The sequence below is a fragment of the Toxorhynchites rutilus genome, chromosome 3 (assembly GCF_029784135.1).
Source record: "Toxorhynchites rutilus septentrionalis strain SRP chromosome 3, ASM2978413v1, whole genome shotgun sequence".
NCBI lineage: Eukaryota > Metazoa > Arthropoda > Insecta > Diptera > Culicidae > Toxorhynchites > Toxorhynchites rutilus.
In genome coordinates, this window is record NC_073746.1 from 106,173,825 (window position 1) to 106,195,495 (window position 21,671).

Below are 21,671 nucleotides of genomic sequence, written 5' to 3' on the forward strand. Positions count from 1 at the left end.
CACTTGCAGTGAAGATTTGAACCCGTTAGGGGTTACGCATCGGTTTGCATATTTCGTTAATTGAGGTTATCGAAGCGATAACCTCCGTCACCTCTGTTCGAATAAATTTGCGTATTCAACCTTTCCTAAGCACTTCACTATGAAGAATATGACACTCGCAAACTTAATGCTTCCGAGTTCCAGCGCGTGGTTGAAGGTCACCAAGTTAAGCACCTCTTGGTTGCACCGTTCATTAAAGCAGCGCTGCCGGGCACATCGAACATGTACAGCAGTGTACACAAAAGTAACCTTGAATTAGTCAGACTGAGACAAACAAAAAAACAACATAAGCTACCTGAATACAACCAACCCGAAGCAAAGAAATAAAAGCAGCAGCCGCAGCAGCTAAAAACAAGGTGGAAAAAGTTGTAAAGCTCTTACAAAACTTTTTCGCATGCTGGTGGCTGTGTTGAGTTGTTTTGCTCGTTTCATCTCGTTGGTATATGAGTTTTTGTTGTATGCATCTCATATTGCTATTACTGCTCATTTGAGAAATTTTTGAATCAACGAAACAGGCGCATAACAACTTTCGGTGGTTAACGAGTAATGTATGAGACCTTTTTTTTATTATTTTTTTCTTGGTATTCCGAAATCAGAAAACATTGCTTCAATAAATTTATGGCTTGAAAATTATTCATTTTAATTTTTTGAATTTCTAGTAATTTGGTTTCTGGCTTACGTAGAACCTTTCCCTTCTTTCTTTGTCGCTCCTAATTTTGCAAACGCACTTACAACTGCCACTTTTCTTCACCAGTCATAACTCATTCGAGAGAAGCCGCGGTCTAATTGCGTTTCAGCAGCGTGACGCAGATGTTGATTCAATCCGTTTTATTTTACGCGATCAGCCTATGATGAACTCATATGTCGAGTTATTTTCTGAATCACGTTTCGTGTAAACGGCTCAATGACATCTTCTGGTCAACTTTGTAGCATGACCTCCTGTTGATATGTCCATTCAGATTGAATTCATAACACAATCTGACAAACCACCCTAAAAATGAAATATTCCATTCATTAATTTTCGGATCCATAAAACCATGATGAAAGAATGTCGGGGCATCATAATATTTTGATCAATTTATGTTATTTTACATTTACTGAATGAAACGTTCAGAGAAAATGTGATATAAAAAAATATGTTACTCCTATGTGGATGTTATCGTTAGTAATCTTATAATGTTCTGTGACTTTGATATTTTGCGTGGTTTTGCTTCCTTGTTATTAGCACTTGTTCGCGATGAAAGTTAAAAGGACAGTGGTTCAGACTTTTGGAATTGTTTGGTATTTTCAGCTTCCTGCTATTTGACGTACAAATTCGACTATAAAGAAATTCTTTCAATGGAAGCAATTCCCTAGGATGAAATAAAGCTATATAAAGATTATACATCATATTTCATTTTAAAAAATCAAAACAAATCATTCACTCTTGTTTCGGAAAAAACAGGAAGTGGGATATATCTGTGGTATAACCGCAAGGGTGACGTAGGACTATCGTTGATTCAGTGATCATTTGTTTTTAGTTGCATCTGAATCAATTCTGAGTGATTGAATAAATGAATATTTGGGGGACTTCAAAAAAGCAAAAGAAGCAAACACACAAAAGTTCTATAATACATAATACATTGCTACATTGCTTTGTATTACATTTCCAATAGACTAAATATATGTGGCATCAAATCAGTCTACATAATTTTTGCGTTCGCTCATCCTTTCTCACAACACCCATTTCTCGTTTTTTGAGTAAACATCGTTTGCCAGTGCGCGTAGAGCGGGAATTCCTTCTTAAGATTCATTGCACCTCTAATAAATTGCCGAAAAACGTGGTCTTACGTTGATCCCACTTGATTGAAAAATCACAAAACCAAATTTATTTGGTTGCAGTGTAATATGGAAAAGAAAACATTAAAATAAACTCTTTCGCTTGAATATCATTTTCAATTCCAAGAGAAACTGGCAGATTATTTTTCACTAAAGATGACATCTTTCCGGAATATTCTCGATGGCAACCAAACGAAAAGAGTTGCACGCGTGTACGTGTGTGTGTGGCGGCTGCTCCTATGTCTCAAGCGGAACCGTTTTTCGATGCTGATATTCTCTTGGTCGCCTTTTCAGTGGCATCACTCTCCAGGCTCTTGATGACTCTGTTCATCAGCGCTTTCATGATGAACGAAGTTAACTTCATCACAACAGCGACAACATGCTCCAATCACTGTTCACTTATAACTGAGTGGATTTCCGAGCGGCGCTCGCTTATATACCGATTGGTGATTTCGATACCCTATTTTGAAAGCAATTTTAAGGTTATTGAAACAAGTTTTTGGATCAAAAAGTAACAAATATATAATGCGTAGACATTTTATCTTTCGAATGAAGTGTTTATCATACCATTTCGTTAAGTTGTTTAGGAGCTATTAACGTTCAAAATCTCGGTCTCCGGCGTAACGCTTTCGTTTTCGAAACTTTGATTTTACGCCTCGGTATAGAAATGAAAGACGTAGTCCTACGTCAAAATCTCAAACATTGCGGCCATCAGCCGGCACGGCCAGTGTTGCCAATTTTTTATCTGTACCAGAGGGGTTAAAAATCTTTCCCATCTGTACTTTTTTTTCTGTACCAAAAATCTTTAACATCAAAAATATTCGTTGTAGAGAAAAACTAATCTTTTGGCATGAAAAAGTACTCAAATATTTACTACAAAAACTACATTTACATTAGCAAGTCATTCGTGTGTTTGATGATGCTTATACATAATTTTTCTGAATCTAGATAGCATACCATAGTTTTATAAAGTTTTCAAGCTGCCGCCACAATGTTTAATCAAATCCTTTGATCTCTTGTCCACCAATCCTGCACATGCTCGTTTTCTGGAACTGTGATTTCCTTGCAGTGTAATTTTATCTTTAAGGTACGGATTCAACTCTCCTGATCTTGTATATTCCCATTGTAGAATCCTGGAAACGCTTCCAACACAACGTTAATGCTTGTCAAATTGGAAAAGTTTCTGGGATTGGACATCCCTGCAGCCTTGAGCGTCGGATCATCAAAATCGAATTTTTTTTCTCTTTTTCTTGATCAGCTACACAATAGAAATATCATTAAAAATGATCTGCCTTTCGCTGTCCATTGTTCTGATAGCTACTTCTGCTGTTATTCCAACTTAAAAATTCTTGCCACTTTTCAAATGTTCTTCACATTTAATAGCATTTGACATTGAAGCAAAGTAAGATTCCTCGCAGATAATAGTGAGAATGATCAAATAAAAAACTTTCAGCTCTTCATTTAGCATCGTGAATTCAGGTTTTTCAACCTGAAACAAACGATTCAATCTGTTGAACTGGGGCAAAACATACATCGCACCGTCCGACGCGAATCCTTTCAGACGATTCTTGTAAGGAATTGATCAGCAGCATCAAGTGATACTGCGACGTAAAAGTCGTCATGTACCTTAATGTTGCTTTGTTCAAATGTAAGAAATTTCACAAGTCGAAAAAGTTTGTACCAATCTGTACTTTTTGACGAAAATCTGTATCCTGTACCGTACAGAATCTGTACCATAAATAACGAAACAATCTATACCTTTCCAGATAAATCTGTGCGTGTAGCAACACTGGTCACGGCCTTGACCAGCCAGTTCCATCAATCGTTCATCAATGTCACAGGTGTCTGCTCCCTCCGTTTCAGTATCGTATCGTGTATCATGTAAAATTTAGTTGAAAAGAAATGCTTTTAGTCTGGTTAATTTTTGACGTAGGACTACGTTGAAAATTAAGGGTGCCAAATCAAAAAACACGTCATGATCCTATGAAATAATGTGAACGTTAAGCCTCCTATACTAGCGCATACGGTCGGACAGACCGAGAATCAATGAGGTGGCTGAAGTAAATGACTTTAATAGAATGAAGCTAAACAGGGTGTCGACTTTGAAAAACCTTGAAAATCAGGGAATATCAGAGAATTCAAACAATGTCGGGGGAAATCAGGGAATATCAGGGAAATTCGTCACCAATCTGGAAAAAAAATATTTCTGCCAATTGGAATTTTGATTATTACAGTAATTAGATACGTAATGAAACCAAAAAATTGTGTTTGGCCAGTTGGACTCTCTGTAGGTTTTTCAATATATGCTGTTTGCCTGTTTGGCATCAGTATCTGCAGTTCAGCTTCAACCAATTCCTTTCGTTTTTTCTTCTTCGAAAACTATCAATAAATTCATGCATGAAAATCATACTATCAAAGCTGAGATCCTGTGGTGCTTGGAAACAGTTATGTGTCACACATCACTCCGCACTTCAGAAATAGACATGGTTTCATCGAGAAGAATGTTTCATCACAGCCAGAAAGCCGAGAAGGTACAACTAGGGCGTGATGAAATGAGCTTTATTATGATGTTTGGCTTGATGAACCTTTGTGAGTTATACATTGTCGTTGGTTTCGACGAGTCTTTGAAGGAGACTTCAAAGAGGCTGCAGATGGATCTGAATGTCAGATTTTGGGATGAAGAAGAGGAGTTGGTAAATCGTTTCATGATGTCAGTGTGTTTGGGACGTTCTCGAGCATCATAGATCAACTAGCAGCTTCTAAAGAAGGGCTGGGAATTATATATTTGAACAAACTTCTTGTGTCGATGGACGGTATCAACGTGAACTGGTCATATTACGCGAGTTGCAACTGGTCTTTCAAAATGGAGAAGATAACTCTTGAATTTGGGTAGCTTCGGATTGCATGTTTTACACGGTTCTTGAAAGGATTTATGGATTCGAAAATACTCGCCAAAATTTTACGAAATTTCGAACTTTTCACCAAAAAAATGGTCATCTATATCTCGTGTAAAACCCGAACGTTGAGAAGACTTTTCCGTTAACACCGAGTGTTATTATTATGCAAATATGCGTGAGGAAACGGTTGTGCTATACGACAAGTTTATGACGCTATACTATTCTTTGGTTGGATAGCATGAATAAAATGTTAGTTAATTTATTAAAAAAAGCTAGTTAATTCAACTAGTTCCAAATTCTCATTCTCTTCATCGTCTTATGAATCAAAGTTAATGAAATGGCTAAAGGAAGAAGAAGCGAAATCTCTGGAGGTAAAACAAAGAAAATTTCATAAAATTTCACAGAAGGGAGCCGAAAGATTGCAAGATAAAGCATTTCGTTAAAATCGTAACAGTTTCATGAAATTGATCCGAATCAAAATGAAAATAACTCATTCTATACTAGTGTTTCAGAGTTCCTCAAGATAACTTTGAAATGTATCAGTGAAACCATTTTTTTTAATCTTCTACGATACATCTCATTCGTCGTTCAATTCAATCAAAAATAACCAACAATTCGCCTATTGGAAGATGTCCACACACATTCTAAAATTTCATTGTTCAAGCTAACTAAATGTTTTAGGAACTACAGCCAAAGTACAGGGTGGGCCATTTTAAGTGGAAGCATCTGGCAACCCCATAACTTTTGACAGAGATGTCAGATTAACAAATGTCATACCGCGTTGGAAGCGTCATTTCAGTACAATTTTAACCATGGAACAATACACACCTAAACAACGCGCTGAAATTGTTCAGCTGTACATTCAAAATAACTTCTCAATTGTGTTAACTAAACGTGCGTGGAAAAATAAAAATAAAGTTAAAACATCGCCTGGAGACAACACTATACGTCGATTATATGCCAAATTTAGATCCCCTGGCTGCGCTGAAAGACAATATCCGACAAGAAATTGCTGCCATATCGGCCGAAACATTGGGCAAAGTGATGGAAAATGCCGAAAAAAGGGCACATTTTGCGGTCAAGGCCAGAGGCGGTCATTTACGAGATATCATAATCAAAAAGTAGTTAGAACAAATCTCCTTGGATCAAAATAAAAAATTAAAGAGACGAATGAACTCTCAGAGTTTAAAGTCTCTCTAATTCAATACCTTCCTACCTTCCCTTCAAAATAAATGAATTTCAAAAAAAAAAATTTAAATTCCACTTCTTTACTTTGCTATTGCAAAAACAAATCCTTCCACTTTAAATGGCCCACCCTGTACTAGTAGAGAATTTGATTACTAGTCTACATCTGGAATTTTTCTGTAAAATTACTGTAAAATCAGGGATTTTTTTTTCCGATTTTGAATCGTCACCCTGTTAAGGAAACCATATTTTCTGGAATTTTTTCGTTCAATTATATATTTTTCTTTAAATAAATACCATTATACTAGTTACAATTTTGTGCGTGAGTACAGAAGTGTTAACCTTCCTTTACTCGCGTACAGGTCTGACAGATCGCCCATCCAAGAGGTGGCTGAATTTAATGACTATTAAAACTGAATGAAGTTAGAGAAAAAATATTTTCTGGAGTTTTTTCACTCAATCAGGGGAAATCAGGGTAAAATCGACACCATGGGTAAAATCGATACCCGCTGATTTTTCCAGTTGGAAGCAATTTTTTACAAATTTCCCGATGTCACCTGTTTCGAGTCACCACCCTACAGCTGTGGATGTCGCTTTGCTGTTAAAATAAACAACAAAATAGGACCGGCCAGAAAACAGGAGTTACTCCGTGTAAAATTTCTGTATTGGAATTTAAGTGGAAAATTCGCTACTTCTGGGAGCCTTATTCATCTTAGATCATTGTTCAGCGTATTTTTTGAGACGGTAGGTGGTTTTGTTGTTTACCGATGCTCGAAAATTTTGTTTCGAAATTTCGAGTCTGTTCGGGGTAATACCGACACCTTCAGTCAGGGAAAACCGACACCAGGGTATGCGTCCCACTGACAGGAAAAATGCGTCCTTACTATTTGTAGATGCCTGTAGGTGCTTCATGTTATATTTGTAAGACAAAACGAAAGAGCTGCACTGATAAATAGCCAAAACAAACTATGAATCGGGCATGCCATCAAAAAACCCAGGCAGAGCTTCAACGCTCTTCAGCACAGCTCCCGTGGATGCTCACCCAAGCTGGGACATAAACATAAGTTCTGGCTAGACCGGAATCCGAACATTCGTTCCGCAAACCTAAGACTGCATCAGCGGCGAGAAGTGTTCAGTTGAAATATATGAATTTGTTCAATTCTTTGTATTAAAAATCTGAGCAACATACATTTGCAACTATTTCCTCTCTCCCCTCTTGATGTGTCCAAATAGTTAATAGATAGCCTCTTTATACTTTGAAATTATTGTAACAAGTTTACATTCGTTTTTCTAAATGTGTCGGTTTTACCCGACAGGATGTCGATCTCACCCGCACTCCCATTTATTTCACCTGGAAACATCATTTTTTGTATTCTATCAAAATTCGAGTTCTGCTCAAAAAATGATCATCAGATACTGTAGAATGGTTCGTGAATAGTTGAAGAGAAACATGGGATGTCTTTGAAATATGTGGAAATTCTTAGGGTGTCGGTTTTGCCCTGATTTCCTCTATATTTTTTTCTTTGAATAAATACGAATAACGCGATTTTTCACGTGAGTAAATAAGTGTTAATAACTACTTTCGCTGCCAACAGATTTTCATGATTTGCAATCATTCGCTGTTGCCTCTGGGCAATCAACGCGTCGATCTGCGCCTTGGCAAAGTAGAATTTCTCATCCGTAATTTATCAAATAGTTTTCAACTCGAACATGAGGCTGAGCGTTGTCATGAGGGAATATTATCGTTTCGTTTCTGGTAGCGTAATCTGAATGATTTTCGACAATAGCTTGCTTTGATTGGAACAATGGTTTCCTGTTAGAAGTCTCCATTGATCGTTTGACCAGGTTTAGCAGCTCCTGCCTTTTGATCCCATCAGAGAGCATTACTTCGATATCGTGGATATTCGACTTCGGCGTAGATGTTCCTGGGTGAGCGACCTTTACATACCTTTTATATTTGCGTTTTGGATTGTCATTGTGAACCCATTTTCATCCCCGGTAACAATTCGATGCAAAAAAGACAACCTTTTGCGCTACTCGAGCAACATTTCGATCATGCAAAATCGCCGTTCGTCATCTCTCGCTTTCAATTGGTATGAAGCATAATTTCCTTGCTTTGGATGTATCCTGTGGCTTTGAGTCGTTTAGAAATAGCTTGTCGAGTTACTCTCAATGATTATGCAAGGTTTGTTGGAGTTTGACACGAATCTTGTTCGAGTAATGTCTCTGATTCTACTTTTTTTTTTCTTTATTTCGTTTTCGGTTGACCAGGACGCTTTTTGTTTCTAACCTTGAATCAATTGTGTACCAAGTTGCACCGTGGACCCATTCCAGTGGAGAGCGACGAATGAAGGAAGAATTAAAAGGTTCAGTTTCTCACATGATCAATGTTGCTAGTAACACAAATTGTGTCACAAGTGAGATACTATTGTCGGTGGTTGTTTCGATATGTAGTATACAAGAGGCAAAAAAGAATATAAACTTGCAGCACCGATAGCGATCAGGACGTTTTGGTTCATATGCTTATGTATCATGAATTGCTAACTGAAGCAGAGTTTTCTCGTTCTCGTTTGTGACTTCTGCAAGGTAATGTTAGAACGAACGAAAGTGAAACGTTCAATCTATAAACTGTGCCTAGTACCTTTTTTATAAATTGTGGCGTAGTTTGATGAAGTAAGATTCAATTAAATAACGAAGCGTCTTCGAATATTTGCGTTGTCTTTTGCATTACTTTTGCATCAACTTTGTTTTTTAACAAGCGGATGCTTCATTTCATCCATCTGTTTTTTAATTCCGACTGGAAACGGGTCCGCTTGGCAATGGTCAGTTGCCCTTCAAAACGACGTCGCTTGCATGCAGTGTGCCACAGAATACAAACGGAACAAAATTTATCAAAATCCGATCAAATCATGGTATGTGCCTGATTTTTTAGGATCATCCAAACTTTTTGGCACAATTCCTAATATACATAGAAGTATTTTATTTTGCTTGATTTGCTAAAATTGACCTTGTTGATCCTGATTCTTATACCTTCCTCTATATATAAATTTAAATCAATGCTCAAGAGCAGTCTTCCATGTTTCACAAAAAACACTGCATCCGGGGATAAACATGTCCACGCTGTTGTTCACAGTTTTGTGTTTGAATACAAACATGATTTTTCGGTACCTATGTTTGAAAATGTGACATGTTTTTATTCGTAGTATGTTTGGACATACGATGTTTAATTCTATTGTTTCACATGATGTTCGAACATAGTGTACAGTTTCTCTTGCATTTTAACCTCAAGCACCAGCAGTGCGTAGAGTAGAAGAAGCGAATCGGACACCACACCACCAGCACTCAACACTTGGTGTGTTGGTATGTTGACATGGAAAAAATGCTTCCCTATCATGACAACGGGTGCTTCGTCTAAAATTTTTCGGCAAATAAAATAAACCTTTTTATCTGTTCTGAACAAAATAAATTTCGATTGATATCAGATTTCTTCACAATTGATATCATTATTTAGTGTACGCATCAATTTATATACTTAATTCATGTAACATTCCTATTATTAGATATTTGAACAAGTACTAAAATTTAATAGAGAGCGTGGCGGAGATATTTAGTTACCCACAACAAATTTTGATTACAATATTTCTATAAGTTTAATCGAATATAAAGTACCAGAATTATTCAGCAGTGACATGTTAAGGTAGGTTTAGAGTTCCCGTGAACGTGAACGCGGACAAACACTTTTTTGTTAATAATTCATCAGACCATATATGAAACGCGAGGAAAACATCTTGAAACGATAGGAAGAAACATTTTCTAGTTGAAAAACATGTTTAAACACAATTCATATTGATAAAAGTGGATTAATTCAATATTTCACAACGATTCTAAATTTCCACCGTGGAATCGAGATGTTGGTGAACTCACCATAGTTCACCGACTTCGGTGAACGTGGACGTGAAAACAGTGGTGAATATAGACGTCAAAATATTTCCCCGTTCATGTTCACGTTCGAATGTCCCAAGGCATTCTGAAAATTATTTCACCGTGAACTTAAAAGGATATGTTTAGCAATTCTTAAGTTTTCAATTAAAATTTTGATATGGATGCAATTTCATTCAATCGGATCTTTCCGCGGGTTGAAAAAACTTCGTTGCTTCGGGTTGATTCGTGAACAACTGTATATTTTATTCGAATTACTTTATTGAAGATCGATGTTTATTTACTTCACCTTTACTGCCGAACTTTTAATATGAACGTGAACGTGAACAAAATCATTATATTCACCACGATTTTTTTTAGTTGTTTGTTCGCAACGTAGTTCACCGTGAAATGATCGTACTATTCTACCACCTGTTCAAGTTCACGTTCACGGGAACTCTAAACCAGGCTTTAGGCGTGACGCTAACCACTCGACCACGAGAGCAACAATTTCGACTGGACCTTTTTTTATCCTATCAGTTTATTTTTATTACTAGGCTCATCTAGCAAATTTAGCTGTACCAGAGCTGAATTTATCGTGTACATTTTTTCTCATGTTGTATATTACACATATAGGCGTTAAAGTATTCCTATCTCATCGATACACATTTTTATCTATTACACATTAGCCATTTAGGCGTAAGAGTATTGATTCTTATTCTATCGGCACGCAACACATGTCGCATTTTTCGGTGTAAGAATATTTCTATTGTTTGAATATTCACAGTTGGACACAGCGGGACTGTTGATATGAGGCTTCCATTGTTGTGTTTATAAATAGCACCAATTACCGATGCAGCAGATCAATCGTATGTGGAGTGAGAGGCTGTGATCACCATCACATGATGATCGATGCATGGACGTAGTAGCTAGAATAACACACAAAGATGGTCAGTTGAGGGCCTTGAGTTATAAGCTCATGATTGTTCGTTTAGTAGCGGACTCGCAACCAATTTGCTACGAAGACCCTCTGGATCTTTGAATGTTTACAAATGGCTAATAGTACTTGTTCGCGACGAACGCGACCCGAGCTATAAAACGAGCGAAGCAGAGGAGAAGAAAAGATGATGCAATCGCATACACACATAGCATATGTAGTGTAGTGTAAGTGTAGTTTTTAGTTTTTTCCTTCATTCAGTTTGTTGCATCGAGAAATTAATGGCTTGCTACGGCGACTGATATGTCTCTATGCGCAGTATACCTGTCATTGAAGCTAATATTTCCTCCAACACAGGAAGAGTATCGATATACAGAACACAAATCAAAGGAGGGTTGATTGTAATTCTTTCACAAATCGTGAATATGGTACAGATTTTTCCATAACAATTTGACAATTGGTTTCAACTCAACTGATTTTATGCGTTTGATGCAGGATTTTTTTTAGAAACATTGCCCTGCAAAATGATTTTTTCGGAATTGGTTTTTTGAACACCCTAACTTTGACCGTCCTAATCAAACTTTCATAAAAATATCAAGAATATATGTAAACTTTCCTGAAAACATGCATCTAAAACTAATCTTTGGGTATTTATTTATTTATTTGTCCAGCAATTGTACGACGTCGTCCGCTGTGCAGTCCCCATGCTTCAATTGGCAACATGCACGCAAAAAATTCTCATAGAAAGCATCTTTCTACTCAGAGAATGTTTTCTTTGCACGAAACCATGGATTATTTAATCAGACTTGCAAAATGTGCATGAACTCATAGCCTCTTAGTTCATGCAATTCCTGTGAAAAAGTATTCTACGAAGAAATGTTTTAGAATGAATAATTTCTTTCCGTGCATGAACAGAAACGAAACGAAAGCAATGAATACTGCGAATTCGGGTGATATGTTTGTACATGATGTTCTTGAATTATATACATCGTGTTTGTTTACACATTTTTATGTTTGTGTATCATTGTTCGTGTTTGGGATAGGCATCCAACACTAGCGAAAATCATGTTCGAGTTCAATCAAAAACATGGAATTTTCACATCGCGTGGACATGTGTAAGTGTTTTTCGGAAGACTGCTCAAGAGTAAACTGACTTTCTGCCAAAGTTGGGCAAACTGAATGGGAACTGTTATGATGGCATCCCTAGAAGAATGCTGACGAGTTGCACTTATAAAGTGTTTTATCTTTTTTCGCTTACTATTTTATTATTGTCATCAGATTGGAATTTGTTGATTGAGCATTGATCATTGATTATTGATTGAGGATAATAATTCGTCTCATTCATGATTTTAATTCACAGCTAATCTCAATGATGATCCGTTTGTTATCTTCGCACTTTCAAGAAACATATTATCTGTCAACACATCTTTACAAGATAAAATGTTTGTTGATTATGTTAAATTTTTCACTATCGTCATCTGACAATTCATTTTCAATGTATACGTTAAATTTTTAGTATGTTAAATTTTTAATTTAAAATACAACTCTTTGATGAACAAAAGTGTTAGAGATGAGAACATGAATTCTTTTTTATTTGAATGTATTTGATTTGTTTTTTTTCTCAATGAACAATGCTGAGTTTTCATGATTTTTATTGTTCATGCTTTTTGACTTTTGAAAACTATTTTTGACAACGTTACGTACAGAAGGGTAGCAACTACCGAGCTCGATGATTCGGGTAGGATAGAGGCGAATGGACTGAATAGTTTGAAGCCTCTTAAAAACAAAGAATGAATTAATCGGGTAGGATTATACACGATGAATAGCTGTGATTGGTGTTTTGTCTTCTAGAATGTTGTTTTTTGTGATATTGCCAAATAATTTGTAACCGAATCAACTTTTTCTATAATGAAATATCAAATAATCCTGAACGAATTGTCTTCCAACCTCGAGTAAACCGCGAGTAATCGGTCGAATCCTACTAAACATAGATTTAAGTTGAAATTTTGTATAAACAAATCTTGAATTAGAGGCTCCGCAAAGCTTATGTGAATGAGCCTTACAAATAGATGAATTGAAAAACAAATCCAGAACGAAAATATCACGTCGTTGTAACGCGATGATTGTGCGAGCTGTTATCAAATACACATTGTAAAAAATACTTCCAGATGAATCAACCTATGCTTCAGCGACGAAAGTCCTGAACAGATGATATACAACGTAACCCATTCGGGTTTTTTTCCCCGACAATAGGCTAGAAATGATCGACACTGTCATCATCGAAAGTCACGGTCTGACGCGGCTGAATGCTTTTTCCTGCAGTTTTACAATTGCTTTGACATTGAAACAGCAGAAAGTAATTTGGTTACTCAATATATAAGCGAATGTCCACGAGCAACACATTTCGCCGTTGTTTTTGCTGTATGGTGAACAGTAGTTTCCAGCGGTCACAGCATCCCATTATTGCTGTTTGTATACAAAGAAATGTGTGGAGACTCTGTTGCTACGAGATTTATTCCATTTGCATTTTTTCATACTAGCCTTTCTTCTCCATAAACCAACCTTGGAATGCTTTTACTAATATTGCCTTCGCTTTTTTCCTTTCCACAGGTGGCGTTCGTAAATGACTGTAAAGGCCGGCCAGAACGAGCACTAGTGGAGTTGCTGAAGCATTGAAACGCGTGTGCCTTATTATACTCAGATAGCAAACCGTCGCCTTTCACACACCGTATAATTAATCAAACAATCCTGGAACCATGATGCTATCACTGATTGGCGCTACGTCCCTCTGGTTGATCATGATTTGGGCCGCGCTGCTGTTGTTCTTCAGTCCGGTGCTATTCGTCGTGAGCGTCTGTCTACCGGAGTTGCCACTACTGCTGATACGACGGCTTCATTACATACCATTTGATTCGGTTTAGCAGCGAGGGGATGGGACGGGATGGAGCGGAAAGCCACTAGCGATAGTGCTGTTTAAAATGCCAAAATCTGGTCAAGTGGGCAAAACATGCCTCCGCAATGTATATAACATCACTTAACTGATAGGTTTAGGAAACAGTATTGTGATAAGATTAAATTATTGTCCCTTTTTATCCTTTTGTATTATTCGAGTTTTGAAATTAGAATCCCCTCATGCTAAACGCGCACTTAAACTAAGCACTACCAATTCGATTGTAATTTGTTTTTGAAGCTTTTTACGGGTACCAATATTCGCATTTATGTCCTGGAAATGGTTAGAAACAAATTGAAAGCCTTAGTTCCAAATTTGTTCACATCACCTTTCTTCGGTAGATAGTAGGATAGTTAGGAATAGGTATACAGGAGATAGTTATTTTCATATAACTGTACAATATTTTTAGAGTGATATTTTTGACAACGACAATAAACCTTTTTTGACAGAAAATCGAAAAATATTATTGTATTATATGTGAGCTACAAGCTTTCCCTGTAGAAATGATCAGAAATCCTTTTTTTTCATTGGACGAAAATAGCATGACAGATAACTGATAACGGCATAGGAAAAATACGATTCGTAGATAAGAATGCAATGATACGGAATGAAAGTTTTGTGCGTATTTCGCAGCACCTATCTGTCAAATATTCTACTACATTGCCTAAATCGAAGAACTCCATGACTGCGGGGGCGCTCCATGACGACCAACATTTGCCACCGGAGCCGTTGTTTTGCCCTGATAAACAAAACAACGGACTGCGCGAGACGCCGAGAGTTTGTTGGAAATATCCGAGCCGTCCAGTGTGAGACGCAAGCCTTGTGTTTATTTCCCCGTGGTTCCGTAAAAAATCGATTAAAATTTTCTAAATTTATAGACACACGAAACACAGCCAGCCAACGCTCCTCGTACTCGTTCGAAAGCTTTATTTATTAATAACTGTAAATAACCCGAAAGGAAAATTATAATAACGCGAGTGTATCACGGAATTAGTGTAAAACGAAAACAAGCGACCCAAATCGAAAGCTGCGAACTAGGATATCCGATAAGAGGCATACCGTCGCCGCGTCGCTCAAGAGGGTTTCCGTTTTTGGGACGTCGCATTTAATTAATTAATCAACGAGGTTTTCAGCGAGGTTTCGCACGGAACGGCGGTGCAGATTTTGCTGTAGTTTGTCACGGCTGGAAACGACAAGATATTCACGAAGCTTCGCCTCTGCAAGGACACCGACGAGACATCAGCATGCCACTCAAATCAATACAGAGGCGTAATACGGTATGAAGCTCCCCTTTTTTCCAGCGGCATTGCAGTTTATTCAATTTAATTCTCTGCATGTACACTAAATTTGTTAGTTTAAATTTCTACGGATGTTCTCGCATGTTTGTGGTCCATTATGAGGAGCTGGTTTTGGTATGAGCATGAAAAATGGTTTCCTGAGGTCTACATCAGCAAGGAGGGCTCATTTAGCCAACAATGCATATCCCATTCTAATTGATGCATTTTCGGGGGGGGGGGGGGGTATGGGTTGCACGTCATTCTGGGGAACTTCCTGAGTGTAATCTTTAAGCATACTGTAATTCATCGAAAAAGTTATAGTTATTCAGTTCAAAACCAAATGGGGATTCCACGGAAACAGTCATGAATTGTGGAGATATGAGGCAATCCCGTGTATAATATACAATATTGTGTGCAATTTGGCGATTGAATCTATAAACTTATGCGAACAAACCATTTCGGCACATTTTTTTTGTGAATTCTTTGGAAATCATGTGGTTTGTATGAATGTTTGCATAAATTATTAGTTTAACACTCCTATACTCGCGCATTGGTCTGTCAGACCGAGAAATCAATAATTCGTTCATTTCTCAGAAAATATACACATCGTTTAGCGTATCGCATGTGTTGGTACAAAGGGGACGTGTGTCACTCGGTCTGACACACCGACGCGAGTATAGGAGTAACTTTTTTGGACAATTGCCTTTTTTATATTCTAGAATATTGTTGAATTAAATGTATAAATGATTGTTAGTGGCGTGGAATATTTATTAAATATAATGTATAAGATCATTACCGGACTAATCTTATTTGAATTCAGTTCCTTTTGTAACTGGATTGAACGGATCCATATATTAACTATTCGTCGATATATTCGTCGTTAGATTCATACGTTCAAAAGAAAAATATGAATGTTTGACTTTCGTATAGTTTTTCGCTAAATGTAATGGTCATACATATACACACTTGTGAAAGAATTTCACTTGTGGAAGAATTGTGAACAGTAAACTATAACCTAATCGGTTGCTTCTGGTAATTTTTAACAGTTACAGTTTCGGGGATATTTTTTTATAATGGACAATATCGACAAGAAAACAAGAAAAAGAAACGGAAGTTTCTAGAAATCCTTTCACATCATCTTTTTATGCCCCATCTAAAAAAAGGCATTAATTCTTAGTTTACCAAGAAAACAGAGACAAACAATATTAGGAATATGCAAACTTTATATCCCAGAACCTTAATCATCGAGTAATTATCTAGAAAGTCGTTATACATTCCTCTCTTCGATAAAAGACCCAAAAAACACGCAACAATTGCATGAAATGTAAAAAATATGTTTGTTTCGAGCATGCAGTTATGCTGTGTTCTGATTCTTTCTCCAATGAAACCACAATCGATTAATACGGTTTTATGTTATTTTATAGGTCTTTATACTTCCATGAATTATATTCAGTTGCTTACTTTCAAAAAATAACAGTGAAAAATTAGAATTTCGTTATTTGTGTTGGAGTATTAAAAATTACTCTATTTTGAGGAGGCTGAATTAGATGACTATTAAAACATAATAAAGACGAAGAAAACATATGTTTTGGAGTTTTTTCATACAATCATACCCTCTTCTTTAAAGAAATGCCAATAGATCCTGAAAAATACACAATGGCAATATTACAGAGAAGTTCAATTTTCGGTCTGTGACACCGTGCGCGAGTTATGATTTTGCACGCGAGTACAGGAGGGTTAAGAATGGTCTGTAGTACAATTCGTTACATGTGTAATGATGTGACATCCGTAGACTTTTTGCGGGTTTTGGCTGTTAAATTTTATTGTGGTTTTTTCAGGTGCATTTCATAACCCACATTAAAGTATAATTTGTTAAGAATGCGTTTGATTTGATTGATACATTCTTACAGGAAAGTTTCTGTGAATATAGTTTGTACGGAAAACAGAATTCACAATATTATTTTTAAGTCTCAACATCGTGTATTGAATGTAAAATTTACTTCATTGTAGCAAACTGTATACCACTTTTTATCTCAGTTATCTAATTTAATTTTAGTTGTGCTAGTTTAGTTACAAATTGCTTTTTCAAGAAGAGTCATGATCTATTATTACCTGTTTTGATCTTAACTCTAATAACCTTTTAACTACATTATAATCAGCATTTCCTTCTTTATTGTCTCGTCTGTATTATTTTCGCCCTGAACAATGCCTATAGTGGATTTTTCCATTTCGATTTATTGGATCGATCTTTTTATTTCGATTTTTTCGATCTTAGATTTTTTTCAGTGTACCCGCATTTTAATCTAACCACCTGACAAATTTTATACACATAAAGTCAACGTTTGGTTCGCTGTCAGTATCGCAAGAGAGATTACTTATCGTGCAGTACATTTCAAGGGATTGCTAGGATGGCCGCCTTTCTGTAGCCAGCATAGAAACTCATGAGCATAGAAAAATTAACCTGAAATTAAAAATGAAGTGCTCCGCGCGATCCTGTAGCAGTGATTTTAATTCCAAATCGACAAGAAAGCTTCCGGATGGGTATCCAAACATCGCTTGCCAAAGGAAACTATTCAACGTAATCAATTATTAACATATATGACTCCAAACAGTCATTCGTCTTCGTGAAGTCGAGGCCGCCGGGTGTATTTTCTCCCGTCTGGTGATACCGTTATCTTGTGATACTGTTGTGATACCGTTACTTTCGCTGCTGGTGAAATAATTGTTTCACCCAAACGGGATTTTTGGACAGCAATAGTGTGAAGCAAACAAAGCGGAAGGAAGAAGACCTGCATCGCGGGCGCTGTGTGCTGGCGTGTTTATCGCCATATCATCGTCATCGAAATCATCATCGCACTGTGGAGCCATACACCGTTGCAGCTGTGCTGTACGATCGACACGCGGTTCGCTGGGAACCGTTCTAATTCAACTGCACGGGTGTGCGATATAAGTATATTTTTTATTAGATTAAGGTTTTTAGTTTAAGAAATAATCAGAAAAAAAGATTGAGAAATCACTGAAAAACTGTACATCTGCCACTTTATATGGCAGAATGCGGAGAACCCGTTGACATGGAGATTGAATCCACTGTCTATCCCTCCACATCTACGGGAGGTGGGAAGTCGCTTAAACGCGTTCCCCCTTCAGAAGAAGTCTTTTCGGGGGAGGAATTAACCCACCTAAACAAGCCCCCCTCAAGAAAATTTGCAAACCTCTCCTCTTCACCCCCTCAGTCTCCTGCTACCGTTCCTCCTCTCGCTCCCGATCTCGCTCTCCTTCTCGCTCCCCCTCCCGTTCTCGCTCCCCCTCACGCTCCCGCTCCCACTGAACTCCCGATCACGCCACCCAACCCTGCTGTTTCCGCTTCCGCTCAACAATCGACCCCACTTTCCTCTCCTGTTGTGTCTCCACCCCGTGTCAAGGTTTATCCAGAAAATGCAACTGGAACTGGCCCATGGGTTGTTTTCTTCCGACCTAAACCTAAAGGAAAATCTCTGAATGTCATTCAGATCATGAAAGATTTGACAAAAAATTATTCCTCCGTGGTCGAAATTTCCAAGGTTCGCCCGAACAAACTGCGTGTTGTCGTGGCTGATCGGAAGCAAGCTAACGAGATTGTTGTCGACAAGCGGTTCATTTTAGAATATCGCGCATACGTGCCCTGCCATAACGTAGAAATTGCGGGAGTGATTACAGAAACGGGTCTGACGTGTGAATTTATTAAAAAAGGAAATGGAAAGTTCAAGAAGCTCCCCTCGATGGAAGTCGAGATCTTGGACTGTCGCCAATTAGGCAAAGTCTCCCAGGAAGGGGGAGAAACTAAATTCACGCCGTCCGACTCGTTTCGAGTAACTTTTGCTGGTTCCGCTCTCCCTGACTACGTTATGGTGGACAAATTGAGACTACCGGTGCGACTCTTTGTGCCAAAGCCCATGACTTGCAACAAATGCAAGTCAGTTGGTCACACTTCAGATTATTGTGCCAACAAGGAGCGCTGTGCAACTTGCGGAGAGCAACATGTGGGGGAATCCTGCAGTGCGACTGAGCATAAATGTCCATATTGCGGGGGAACTCCACACGCGCTCTCAGCTTGTGAAACTTATAAGAGTCGCTGGGAGAAACAGAAGCGCTCTTTAAAGGAACGCTCGAAGCGCACATTTGCGGAAATTTTAAAGGGCGCTTCTCCACTGACTCAACAACAACAACAACCAATCTCAACACACAATACTTTTTCCTCGTTGCCAGTTGATGAAATGGAAGCGGACACAGCTAGCGGGGACACACCGTTTATTTCCAAAGGGAATCCCCGGCGCAAGAATGTGACCACTCCCAAAGTTCAAGAACAAGTCCCCCCGGTGATACCCCCTGTTAGCTTGCCTAAAAAATCGAGTGCAGCGGACAAGCTAAATCAGGTTCCTCCTGGCTTCCGTGGGAATAGTTCACCTTCGAACGACCCAGCACTCGAGGGGACATCAAAAACCCCAACTGTCCCTATTTTTTCGTCCAGTTCAACTTCCCAATCGGGATTTATAAAGTTGTCTGACCTTCTGGATCAAATCTTCAAGTGTTTTAATGTTTCCGACTCCATCAGAACCATTGTCATCTCAATGCTTCCAGTATTAAAGACAATTTTGCAACAATTGATGCAAACATGGCCCCTCCTTGCAATGATTATCTCTCTTGATGTCTAATTTAAATAGAGAGGTCGGAGATATCACTGTTTTACAGTGGAATTGTCGTAGTCTCATCCCTAAATTGGATACATTCAAATTTTTAATTCATAAATTCAATTGTGATGTTTTTGCTCTGTCCGAAACTTGGCTTTCTTCGCGAGATGATCTCTCTTTCCATGATTTCAATATTATACGCTTGGACCGTGATGACAGATACGGAGGGGTGCTATTGGGGATCAATAAGTGCCACTCATTTTTTCGAATTGACCTTCCACCTATTGGAGGGATTGAAGCTGTTGCTTGTCATGCAAACATCAGAGGAAAAGACCTCTGTATTGTCAGCTTGTATTGGCCTCCGAGAGCTGCGGTTAGCCGCAAGCAACTTGTTGACATGTGCTCACTTCTTCCTGAGCCACGATTGATCTTGGGAGACTTCAACTCTCACGGAACTGCCTGGGGGGAACAGTACGACGACTATCGTTCATCGTTGATATATGACCTTTGTAACAGCTTCAATATGACCGTTTTGAATACTGGGGAAACAACACGTGTTCCTAAACCTCCTGCTAACCCAAGTGCTCTTGACCTCTCGCTTTGCTCGAATTCACTATCGTTAAATTGCAAGTGGAATGTAATCCAGGACCCCAACGGTAGTGATCACTTGCCAATCAAAATTTCCATCACCATTGGGTCGAATTCTTCTGAATCTATAAACATGGCATATGACCTCACAAGACACATTGACTGGAAAAAATATGCGGACGCGATTGCTCTAGCCATCAATTCCAGAGATGGTTTACCTCCATTGGAGGAGTATAACTTCCTTTCTCGTTTGATCTATGACAGCGCGGTTCGCGCTCAAACGAAACCCATCCCAGGTTCCACCATTTCCCGAAGGCCTCCCAATCTATGGTGGGATAGCCAATGTTCCAAGCTTTATATAGAAAAATCGAATGCATTTAAAGCTTTTCGGAAACGTGGAACTCCTGAAAATTTTCAAACGTATTTAGCCCTTGAGAATCAGTTCAAAAATTTGATCAAAGGGAAAAAACGTGCTTATTGGCGAAATTTCGTGGGAGGTTTGTCACGAGAAACGTCAATGAAAAAATTATGGAAAGTGGCTCGAAACATGAGAAATCGCTCTTCAACGAATGAAAGCGAAGAATATTCACATCGATGGATTTTTAATTTTGCACGAAAGGTTTGTCCCGATTCCGCTCCCGTGCAAAAAATTGTTCGAAATATACCACAAGATAGGTGCGATCTTGATTATGAGTTTTCGATGGTAGAATTCTCTCTTGCTCTCCTTTCATGTAACAATTCTGCTCCGGGATCGGATCGAATTAAGTTCAACTTGTTGAAAAACCTCCCTGATGTGGCGAAACATCGCTTGTTGAATTTATTCAATCGATTTCTGGAACATAATATTGTTCCAGATGATTGGAGACAAGTACGAGTTATAGCTATTCAAAAACCCGGAAAACCCGCGTCCGACTTCAATTCGTACCGCCCAATAGCAATGCTGTCTTGTATACGGAAATTGTTGGAGAAAATGATCTTGTTTCGCCTTGATCGATGGGTTGAAACGAATGGCCTACTCTCAGATACACAATATGGGTTCCGCAGGGGCAAGGGGACAAATGATTGTCTTGCGTTGCTTTCTTCAGAAATTCAAATGGCTTACGCCGAAAAAAAACAAATGGCTTCAGTATTCTTGGACATAAAGGGGGCCTTTGATTCAGTTTCAATAGAGGTCCTGTCAGACAAATTATACTCTCGGGGTCTGCCGCCTCTATTGAATAATATGTTATATAACTTGCTTTGTGAGAAACATTTGAATTTTTCTCACGGGGATTCGACAGTAAGTCGGGTCTCCTACATGGGACTCCCCCAGGGCTCATGTTTAAGCCCCCTTTTGTACAACATCTATGTAAACGACATCGACAATTGCCTTACACAAAATTGCAGCCTAAGACA

The 21,671-nt window shown here is 38.2% G+C and overlaps 1 protein-coding gene across 1 annotated transcript in view; it reads left to right on the forward strand.

The window, feature by feature from the left end:
- Nucleotides 1-14,534: 14,534 nt before the first annotated feature.
- LOC129779030 (dynein intermediate chain 2, ciliary) overlaps nt 14,535-21,671 on the forward strand; it is a 61,626-nt gene continuing 54,489 nt past the window's right edge. The window contains exon 1 of the mRNA XM_055786268.1: nt 14,535-15,021. Within this exon, the coding sequence (XP_055642243.1) occupies nt 14,989-15,021 (33 nt within the window). The 5' untranslated portion in view covers nt 14,535-14,988. The remainder of the gene's footprint in view (nt 15,022-21,671) is intronic.